The sequence below is a fragment of the Lepisma saccharinum genome, chromosome 9 (assembly GCF_977018435.1).
Source record: "Lepisma saccharinum chromosome 9, izLepSacc3.1, whole genome shotgun sequence".
Classification (NCBI taxonomy): domain Eukaryota; kingdom Metazoa; phylum Arthropoda; class Insecta; order Zygentoma; family Lepismatidae; genus Lepisma; species Lepisma saccharinum.
In genome coordinates, this window is record NC_139237.1 from 6,319,405 (window position 1) to 6,331,617 (window position 12,213).

Here is a 12,213-nt window from a genome sequence, read left to right on the forward strand (position 1 = left end):
TCAAGAAAGTGTGGGGCGTTACACCCACACCCCCTATATGCCTTCATGGCATGGTGCTATGCACGGGGGAGCACTTTACTTTACTTTTACAGATTAGTTGAATACTGATAATTATAATTACATAAGTAAAGGGTCATTCCACATCAAATCATCCAGGCCATGTCACCCACCATCTCCGATTTTGATGAAATTCGGTATACCTATAGAACTTTTGATGCTAATTACAAAAATGACAATTTTTTTTAGATTGGTCAAGGGGTTCAGAAATTACGCGATTTTAAAAATCTCCCTGTACGCCACATGCGGCTCCACTTTGAATGACACGCATTAGGCTATAAATTGTAGTATCTTGTCTAAGGTTTGCCGTAGAAACTTCAAGTTTGATTTCTTTTGCTCAGGATAGTGTAAGCTTTCATTTAAATAAGGTTTCTGATCAGTGTATCAATAATCATGTATTTTATGTATAGTTTCATGTATTTTTTAGAAAAATAAATGACTAACTTCAAGAGCGAATTTCGTGCAATGCCCCCCCCCCCCCTTTCAATTTCACCCAAATTTTATATACATGTAGCTGAGAGTGGCTACTAATGCTTGATGGAAAAATTGGGATGGGCGGTTCAGAGACAGGGTGATAAAAAAATCATTTGCATTAAAAGTTAATCTTATTAAAAATACTTATGTATTTAGCACAAAGTCTGAAGTACAATATGTTTTGAGGTATAATATTCAAAATTTCTGTTCACTATGTGTGAAGGTAATCATAGGCGTAACCTGGGAATCATTTTCCCTATCCAAAATTTATAGATTAATTAAAACCTACAAGTTAAATATATTTTGTGAACCTCCTGGCACTTGAGGAACAAACAAAAAAAGAATAATTATTGTGATTTTTCAAATGTATTTAGCAAATAATCTTTGACACTATTTTTATGGGACTGAAAACTTTGATTCTCTCAACCAAAGATAGTTCCCAAGTTCCCAAGTTACGCCCATGAAGATAGTACCGAAAAATACTTACTCGATTGTATTCTATGCATTGCCAAAATTTCATGGACTAGAAATTGTGCCGTTCACATTTTCTTTTCCCAACTGTAAAAAAAATATATATCTGTACCTTCTCTGGATACTACGTAAAAGGATTTTCTTGGAATTGCTGGCCTGTCAAGGAAGCTATGCTTTGTTGCATGCCAACTTCATCCACGCTTTACTTCAATTCATATCTACTTGTATGTGAAAACTTAAGTGTTTTAGGTGGACTGTCGAGCTAGGAAACAGTCATCGTTGAAGGAGTGGATCTTTGGATTTTGTTGAACTTGGAATAGAGGAGAAAGAAATAGGTGCAAGTGGAATCAATGACACCATATTCAAAATATCGTGGTCAGCATTCAAATGATTTCTTAATTAAAATCGTTCAAGCAAAGTTGATTCTGTGTTTCATCATTTATTTGCAGTAGTAATGTAGATTTATGAAGACATACGGATTATGTACTAGAAACACAATTTGTAATTTTTACACAAATCAATGATCATTAACTGTAAGTTTCTTTCACAGTAACTGTAAAGTAACTCAGTTACTTTCAAAGTACCAGTAACTGTAACAGAGTTACTTTTTAAATGAGTAACTGAAACTCGGTTACTTGTAAAAAGTAACTTACCGACTGTAAATAACCTGTAGCCTAAGTTCAAAGCAGTGCATACTTAATCTTCCTGGTGCTGTTGTATAGTACTTTGCAATCGCTGACACATTGTACTGCGGGTTGCTATCATTTCACCTTATGTGATTAATAAGAAATGTATGCCTCTAATACTATTTCTACATAGAAATGGAATTGGTACTTCATTGCTGAACTTGTTACTTGATACTGTTGACGTCTACGTGTATACAAGTCTTCTAAGTGTTCCAACCACCCCATCACAAGGAGATTTTCTCTGGTATGTGGCAAGAAAAGCTCCATTTGGAAAAACTTCAATCAGCACAAATGTGTATTATTAATTTTTACTTCATATTACGTATCTCCGTGAAGAGTATAAAAAAATTCCATATTGAGATAAAATGCACAAAAAGAAGAATGTTCTCGAAGAAAATTTGCTAAGTTTGGGAATGCTAATAACTATGAATATAATATTTTTTTAAAAATTGAAGACAGTTGAAACTAACTTAGATAGAGTGGAACTTCGATTTTACGTTGTTCAGGGGACCAAGCTGAAAAAACTTAGAATGAGAGAAAATGTAAAACCGAGGAAAATTTGCTATGTTGGGACCACCAATATTGAATGTAAAATGCAGGGAAATGTAAAATCGAGGAACTTGAAATCGGGGTTCCACTGCAATTATTATTTGTAGGTTTTAATTAATCTATAAATTTTGGATAGGGAAAATGATTCCCTTTGCCCCACCAGGTTACGCCTATGATTACCTTCACACATAGTGAACAGAAATTTTGAATATTATACCTCAAAACATATTGTACTTCAGACTTTGTGCTAAATACATAAGTATTTTTAATAAGATTAACTTTTAATGCAAATGATTTTTTTATCACCCTGTCTCTGAACCGCCCATCCCAATTTTTCCATCAAGCATTAGTAGCCACTCTCAGCTACCTGTATATAAAATTTGGGTGAAATTGAAGGGGGGGGGGCATTGCACAAAATTCGCTCTTGAAGTTAGTCATTTATTTTTCTAAAAAATACATGAAACTATACATAAAATACATGATTATTGATACTTTGATCAGAAACCTTATTTGAATGAAAGCTTACACTATCCTGAGCAAAAGAAATCAAACTTGAAGTTTCTACGGCAAACCTGAGAGAAGATACTATAATTTATAGCCTAATGCGTGTCATTCAAAGTGGAGCCTCATGTGGCGTACAGGGAGATTTTTAAAATCGCGTAATTTCTGAACCACTTGACCAATCTCAAAAAAGTTGTCATTTTTGTAATCAGCATGAAAAGTTCTATAAGTATAACGAATTTCATTAAAATCGGAGATAGTGGGTGACATTTTCACAAAATTCTGGATGATTTGACATGGAATGACCCTAAAGTAAAGTGCTCGCCTGTGCATAGCACCACACCATGAAGGCGTATAGGGGGTGTGGGGGTAACGCCCAACACTTTCTTGATCCGGTCGTGAGTGGGGGTGATGTGATCAGCATCACGCCCCTGACCGCCTTTACCCCCCAGGGTTTCCCCAGGTACCCATGTTATTCGATGCTGGGTGGGCACCGGGGCCGCTTCCAATGTTAGAAAAGTTCCCGGATTTAAACTGGCCATTATAATTATATATTGAAACTTTTAATTAACTCTTCATCTTTCACGGCATTAATCAAATTTCATATAATTTCATTTGTAGGGGAAAACCAAGAGTGTGTAGTGGATAGTAGATGGGTTGCATCCATTCTCTGAGGTGGACAGACCATCGTTCAACGACTTATGGCAGTCTTTAACAAAGAAGAAGTTGATATGCTCTGCGACATTAAAGAAAAAGTTGGGGGAGCAATATGAAAGAATGAAATCTTCAATTCTACCCTATCTTTATAGGTAGCCATACTTACGATGTTTTGGCAAAAGAGCTGCAGGACATATTTACCAGATACCACATTCATAACAAAGTAGTGGGTGTGGTAACTGATAATGGATGTAACTTCGTGAAAACCTTCAATAAGTTTTCTGCAAGTGAGCTGGAGGACAGCGAAGAGTCAGATGTGATGGAAGAAGAGATTACATAAATTCTTGCCACAGGAGATTGCACTTTGCCACTACACATTCGCTGTGCAGCACACACTTTATATCTTGTTACAGTGAAAGATGCAGAAAAGGCTGCCTCATCAGATCCAAATTACAAAAGGCTCTTCTGAAGTCCCTTCGCTAAAGCACAGGCATTGTGGAATAAATCCAGGCAGTCTTCCCAGGTTGCTGACATAGTGCAAAAACAGCTTGGTGCGTGTCTGATTGTACCGAATGCAACACTGTGGAATTCGGTGCATTCTGCTGTATTGGCACTATGCCAGCACTTTATAAAGATGAGGAGAAAGTGCATGCAATTTGTGATGCAATTGGCCTGTGCAGATTTTCTTCACTTGAGATTGAATTTTTGAAGGTAGGTGCAATATGATAAAATTACTTATGTAGTTGGCACTAATTTCATACTGTTAACTTATTCAGTCATTGCAAATTGTACTTACAAACTGGTATAATATTCTTAATTTTTGCCTTCTTCAATTATTGTAGTGTACTTTTTAATTTTTTAAAGTACAGAACTCACATAATATTCTTCTCATAAATTTTAAGTGTTGCATACACTTGTGTGCCGGAATCAAGAAATTATTAACATAAATTTTTATTTCGTGGAGATTATTTGGAAAATGTTTGCTGTGTTTTTCCAAAATGGATTTCCTTTGAATGATATGCTACATTTAAAGTACATGAAAGAATCACGCTTATGAATTGTTTTAATATTTTCTTGCACAAACACCATTGTGGATTGCTATAACAAACATTATATTTGCAAATGAATGCATTAATTCCTACAATGTTTTAAAGTAATGTATATTTTATTTTTGAAGGAATATGCTGAGGTTACGCAACCATTAGCCAAAGCAATTGACATTCACCAGGGAGATAAGAAGGTGTCCATTGGCTATCTCCTTCCCACACTCCACTAACTTCTTGGGATACTTGATTTTAAATTGGACTCCAGAGATCTAGTACACTGCGATGCCCTTGCCAGAGCTATTGTGGATGGTGTGAAGCAAAGGTTTGCAGGCATTTTATAGGATAAAGATATGGTGCTAGCTGCTTGTTTCCATCCAAGGTATGAAGTTATCTGGAATTAATTCACTGCATTATATCTTGATTATTCACATGAAAGATGCATGATGATTTACTTTACATAACAAAACATGAACATTTTTAACTTCTTTTATAAGATAACAATTACATGCTTTCATATGCGTACAAATTCAGAATATACACTGCTGTTTGTGAAAATTGCAACACCCAGAAATAATGGCCCAAATGAATCCAAACTCGGAGGATGTGTAGAACAGTGTACCAGCAAATAAGTGATTAGGATTGCAGAGAGATGGCGTGCATGTAGGCCCAGCAGCGCCCTCTCTTGTGTGACCGGAAAGGTCAGTGTTACGCCAAGCTCAGCCAGTGAAGAGCCGTCAAACAAAGTGGAAACGTGAAAGCAAGTGCAGGTATGCCTCGTCGACGTCAAAGGGTGCAATATCAGCATGTGAGTGTGTTCAAACGGGGCAGAATGAGCAGTCTCCAGGAAGCGGGTTTGTCATACTGTGACATTTCGGCTCGTACAGGGCATGCTGCTACGACAGCATGTGTGGAGCCAGTGGATAGAAGAGGGTCGTACACAGCGACGAGCAGGTACTGGACCATGCAATGTGACCACAGCACGGGATGACCGCCATCTTGTCCACATGGCTCTAACGGACCGTACAGCTTCGTCCACAGTGTTGGCTCGATGCTGGAACACTACAACGGTTGTGGACCTGTCTGCGTCGATGGTACGACGATGTCTGCTGTGGGTTGGGCTGGTGGCACGCATGCCATTGCATCGGCTTCCATTGTCCAGAAACCACAAACGCCTCAGACTGCAATGGGGATGTGAATGCCATCGCTGGCATGCTAAGTAGCAAAATGTAGTGTTTTCGAACGAGTCCCGCTTAAACTTGTCCTACAGTGATGGCCGCATAGGTGTTAGATGCTACCGTGGTGAACGCAATCTGGCAACCTGCATTGTTGAGTGGCATAGCGGACAAACGCCAAGTGTGACGGTTTGGGGTGCCATTGGACACAACATGCCATCTCCCCTCCTACGTATTGAAGGCAATCTGAACCTCATTCATTTCACTCCCAATGTCTCTGGATAATTACCCTCTGCGGACTCTGGAAAACCCCCGGATTTCGGAAAAGTATCAGTCAGCATCTGTGATTCCATTCAATACTTTCAGATACTAATGCATGGGACTCTGCATCAGTTCATTTCTACTATACATTCATGGTGACGAAATGTGACTAATTCTGTCAGGTAATCCGATGACTATACAAAGGTATCTAGATATCCAAATTGAGGATAATGGATTTCCACCATTCAAGTTGCCAAAGATGTATTTATTAATTAAATGATTGATATGTAGGAAATTTAGACATTGCTTGTCATAATTCTCTGGGTTCGTGCTCCTGATAATTCTCTTAGGAGTTTATGAAAAATTGCAATTGAAACTTTTTGTTCAAATGCATCCTTCATATTTGTCATTAAAAAATTAATTATTGCCACCAAAAATGTTAAAACAAGTCAGATGGTAACTCAAAAAATATATTAATTGGCTGGTATTGTGATAACTACCTATTATCTAATTATAACACCATTAAGCCTTGTTTCCATTATTATGAAAAAATATAAATATGCTGACAAAGGCAGTAATTTATTTTATTAAAAACATAAACTAAACGTAACGTTTCAACCTTCTAGCAAGGTCTTCATTAGACTCTGTATCAAGTACAAAAGTAACAAGATACCAAAAACAGGGCATTATATATACACAAAACATTACTCCCTCCAGACTATTAGAAAGTTGTTTTGGAACTTTCTAGCAGGTGGCTTTCACTATTGAACTGTACCTTCACCTAAAAGGTGAAAAATATATACTTTCATATAGAATGTGGATTGGGCTTTATATCTTAGAAAGAGTGGAAAGGACAAGAGAGAAAGAGGAGAGGAGAAGGAAGAAAATGAAGGAAAAAGAGCGTGAGATATATTTTTAAAATGTAGCATTCCGATCACTGGATAAGCCTAATTTTAAAGTTTCAGTTTTCTGAAGTTTTGAGTATTTAACAGGTTATATCTGCTAACAGCATCAATATCCCAGTAAACACTACGTCAGTTAGCTTGTCCTAATAGTGAGCCTCAGTAAACAAATTTTGGGGGGTAATGTTGCTTAATCAAAATAATGAGGGCAGAAAACAGGCCAAAAACTGCATTCTGGACACTTGTAAGTTGCTGCATAACAATGGAAAGCAACGATGCCCCACCACAACAAGTGAATGTTTAATAAGCAGGGATTGTTATATTAACATGAGTTTCAGTTTTACGTCTACTTTTATGAACAGAAAGGTTAATAATTGCGACTGAACCTATGGTTTAAAGTGGGATCCGAACCACTATGTGCCTCCACCAGGTATCAAACCCAGGACCAACAGTAGATGAAAACAGAAGTTGGGGGTTTTGTTGCTTTCCAAAGATTCAACACTACAAACTTATTCATATTTCACTTTCCATGAAAAATCAAGGAAACGACCTTGAACTTCCGACATTTTCTACAGTGGAGAGGAAATTTTTTCCAGGGTCTCAAAATTACACAGTATTAGTTTTTCATGACATATTTCACCATGAAAAAAAAATAAGCCAACAAAAAATACAACCTTCTCACTTTGAATTTCAAAATAATGGCTCTAAATATGTTGGAACATAATATTTTACTTCATGTTGTAAACTACTGTATCATTCATAGTAAACAGAGCTGTAGGTAAGTTGGCTACTCTTCACTGACACCACATGAACTATTTCTGGATATTTCAAGGTGGTGGGAAAACGTTTTAGAGAAGTGTAACAATCACCAAACATTGCACAATTACAAAAAACCAACAAATATTTCTTTGCTCCCTCGTAGTCATGAAAGTATAATGTTTCCAAACATGTATCCTCCATCTGTTAATTCAGACATTGCTGCCACAGAATGAAACAATTTAGTATTACCAAAAAATGGCAAGAGAAATTGACAAAACACATTATTTTTATAAGTCTTGTGTTATTTAATTTCATTAAAATTAACAATTCATCAATACTCTGATGCATCCAAACAAGCAGGATTGATGTTGCAAATATTAGTGTAATTAGTGTAATATTAGTGTAATTTACATACTGCAAACATATCACTTGCTATAGCAATGCCAAATATTGTTGGAGAAAGGTGAGGAGAAGCTTCATAATTCTTAAACCCACCAGTGCATCCCCATGCAGCATCCCAAGAAATAGCTAGTAATTAAACTAAAAATGTTATTTTTGCAAACCTATCACCTACTGAAACAATATTTCAAAGATTGATTCTCTAGGCTTGAAACTTTTTTTTAATTACTGCCTGGTGATTTTTTATTATTTCTTTCCTTTCAACTGATTCAGTGCTTCTCAAAAAGTATTTTTATTTGTGGAGAAACGATATTTTTTTCACACATAAAATTTAGAAATTCAACTTTCAAGTTAATGAATTTGAATTTTAGAAACTTTCTGTCATACATTATTATTTGTAGTTGTTTGTATTTAGCCACTACAGTATTGTCTGATGTGCATGTTAATCCAAAATCATGCAAAATGCATTGTAGCATCTCTTTCTGTCATGTTAGATAAACTGCACACACAAAAAACTTAATCCTTCATGCTTGCAAGTAAAAAGAACTTCACCTTCGATCAAAATATGATTACTACAGGTAATTTTGTGAGAAAACCAATAATTTTATTTTTTCTTTTTCCTCAAGCAGAATCCTAAAAATGCATAATATTACACTTTTGGTGCAACTTGATTCCTCTTTGGACTGACGTCCTGAGTTAAGGTTACATTGAAAGCCCAAACTATAATTTAAAAATCTCAGCAAAGAGAAACATACTCAGTTTCATTCTAATGAAATAAATAATAAAAAAAATGACTTACATTTCCCCTTCGGCTGGTGGACCTTCACTTTCAATTGTTACTTCAGCCTTCACCATTTCTTCAGGTTCTACTTCAGTATCTTCGTCACTGTCTTCACATGCACTGGCACTCAATTGTACACCATAATCACTCACATCAAACTGTTTACTTTCCTCCTTTCCAAACACCCTCCTCCCAGCACCACACCGTTGAGAAGAGCTGCCACACACAACGTCCGGGACAATAATAATCTCTTCCTCCATTACTTCTGATTTAACGACTGTCGATGGTGTTGGCTGCCAAGGGCTCTTAACTGTGTCTTCCTGAAGGAGAACATCTAGGGGTTCAGTCTTCACTGTGCAACTCACGAAGTCAGGGGCTGGCCCTTGTGGTGATGCTTCTGATGAAGATGAGGTACTTGGGGCCTGCAAAAAACACATTTCACATGTGAATGAGCATCTTACACTAAAAAGCAAGGCAAAGTAAAAATACACTAGGGTGAGAATTGATGGCTCATGATTAACTACAAACAAAACTTTTGGAAATAGCCAGTGTATTTGATGGGACAGGCTGGTTCTCAAATGCATTTATGGATTTCTTAATCGATATGTTGGTTGTTATCTTTGCAATAGAAAAGTCTGGACATTTTTTTTAATAATAAAAATATGAAGTACTGTTTACAAGTGGTTGAGTTTCTGATATACTGCATTCATTAGAAGGTAAAAACCTTAAAATGATAATTTTAGAAGTTGGAAGGATGGTAGCAAGCAAACTGACGAGTGCTCGGTCATCTTCTCTCTAGTTGAGTATGACAATGAAGAATGGGCCACCTTATTTTGCTTGCATGTGTCTCTTATGTTCCTTTCTCCTTGTAAGAGCTGTCATGTAAATGTCTGTTTCTTGTGTAAGGTACCTGAGGGATTTTTGATCATACCAACATCGTCTAATTTCTCCTCATTAAGCACATGCCATTTTAACCTTAGGTTCTTATCAAGAACATCTGGCAACTTTGCTGCAAAATGTATTCTAACATCCTTACAAGAATTCATAATGACATAAGAGCCGTACATAAAAATGCTTTGTTTCAAATTGTAAGGATAGCATGGCATTATTAGACTACAAAAAAGCATCAGCAATATGTAAGCTAAAACAAAACAATCTAAAACACTTGCTAAAACCATAACACTTCAAAAACACGTGCAAACTGGACACCAGTTATCTGAATACTGAAGCGTGCAGTGCCAAGATCAGCGTACAGCTGTGTTTCCAAATACCAGCAGACGTGCCAGTCGCCAGTCCACGAATGCCTCAACCATAAAAGGCACTGTAGAATAAGTTAGTTTATTATGTGCTGCTACTTACATTGAGTTCCGGAGACATTCTTCAGTTCCAACCAAATCTCTATAATTTATCAAATGTGCACTACTGGTACTCTCATTAACACAAATGTAGCATAACTACCTCCGTGGGCCTACCCTGTACTAATAATAGTCCTATCATAACGCAAACTCCTAACATAAATAACCAAGTGTGAGGGCTCTAGTCTACTTCATCATGCTGCATCCTCTTACTATAACCTGCTCGGCAATATGATGCATTCTTGTAATATTTTCATCTGTGCAAACCTTTTCTAATAGGAAATTAGGGATTTCAACAAGGGGTTGTGTGCACCAAATCCTACTTCTTACTTCTCAAATCCATTAGTTCTGCCTGCTATTAACAATGTAAACACCTAACATTCAGACCCAGTTGGCAACAAAAATCTGCCCCTCACAGACCTGAAATTTTCCATTCCTAAAGCTTATTTATTTTTAAAAAACAAGAGCTCCCCCAATTGGATATCTTAGCATAGTTAAATATGATGTTGAGTGAAACATAATCAAATAACAACATACATACATACATATACGTATGTGCATACACATGTAAACAAGATTATCAAACACTTATTCAGACATTAGCTATATACCTGATTGCTGGCTGACTTGCAATTAAATACAATAAAAAGAATTGTAAAGATCATTCCTATTTTATGGGCTTGGTTTGACACAGGTTAAGAATATAAATATCTTATGTTAAATACAATTAACACTAGAACTCCCAAGAGAGGCTACTTTATCCAATTGATACGGTTTCTTTTGGGAAGAGTGACTTGAATTGCCAGTTACTTTCTGGTAAAATTTGTAATTGTTCTCAATGATATTCTCCATATTTTAAAGAAAAAAATCAAAATAAGTAAAAAAAAAATTAATAATAATAAAGAAAAATGCCTTTCCATAATAGAATCTAGGAGCCTAACCCTTGGGAGCATGATTAGAACATCATGTTAAGGGAACATTACTATCTAGAGTATTAAAATTTAATAGCACAGGGTCATTTTAACTATTTCAATGCCTATATTCATATTGCAAGTTCATTTTCAAAGTTAAAAAAAATTCCCCAAAATTATCTTTGCAACATAAAAGAACATCATGCTTAAATAATCTAACATGAAAGCAAAATATTGATGTACACATGTCAGTCCCATATAAAAAAATCAAATGGCACAGTAAAATTCCAATATGACACCCACCACTGCAAATGTCCATTAATTTCTTTATACATGCTAAGTATAATTTTTCTCCTGTGAATATTGTGGATCCTGAGATGGAAAGTTAAAGTCGTAGTCATATTGTAAGCACTATCAGATAAAAACTCTCCATCTTTGTTCAATTCACATACAGGTTTCAAATATTCATCTTCTAATATCTCTCAAAAAGGTCAGCTGAACTTGTGGAAAGCTGCAACATAAACTTATAATGATGTATAAGATTTTAGGATATATATATTATAATTGTACATTTGTGTTGCGGTAGCCCAGTCATTAGGGCATCTGAATACCTTACAAAAGACCTGGGTTTGAAGCTGTTGTTTTCAAAAATTCAAAGGTGGGCCTACCATATTTTTTTCTGGTTTCATTTTACAAACTTGAGCTAAATGCTCTTATAAAGAGCACAAAATTTGCTACAAGAAGGTTGAAATGAATAATTCATGAATATTTGCGCATGTCGTTCCCCAGTAGAGAAGCATGTTTTTGGTAATGGAAATTGTTAACGGTGGTACAGTAAAATTTCTTAACTACAAAATAATTTTGTTCTACAACTTAAAGCAGTATTTAATATTAATAAATTGTTTAAACTATCATTTATGATTTTATTATACATATACAGAATTAAAATAAATGTGCTCATATACAGGGACTGGCAGAAAAATCTGACTGTTTTGTAATGTGTATATAAATAAAACAACTAATGTAATGCAAGGTTTAATAATCAAAATTACTACCAAAATAAATGCCATTTACAGTGCTTACATTAATTTTTCTTTGTTTAGAAAATTGTGTCTGATAAATGTGTAGCCTTGCCCTCATTCGGAATTGCTGCTATTTCATTGTGAATAGCACATAGCTAACTTGAGATAACTAATTGTTGTTCAAATGTTCAAAAAATTGTGTTTACCTTT

At 35.7% G+C, this 12,213-nt stretch overlaps 1 protein-coding gene across 2 annotated transcripts in view; it reads right to left on the minus strand.

Moving 5' to 3' along the window:
• The window catches only part of LOC145992591 (uncharacterized), a 63,768-nt gene that overhangs the window by 15,309 nt on the left and 36,246 nt on the right, over window positions 1–12,213 (minus strand). The window contains exons 3-4 of one of the 2 annotated variants that reach the window (XM_083128949.1): window positions 8,734–9,137; window positions 4,475–4,832 (exon numbers count right to left, since the gene is read on the minus strand). In XM_083128949.1, coding sequence (XP_082985075.1) covers window positions 4,829–4,832; window positions 8,734–9,137 — 408 coding nt within the window. In that variant the 3' untranslated portion in view covers window positions 4,475–4,828. Of the gene's footprint in view, window positions 1–4,474; window positions 4,833–8,733; window positions 9,138–12,213 lie in introns of those variants that run through there. The other variant, XM_083128947.1, reaches the window with a different exon arrangement.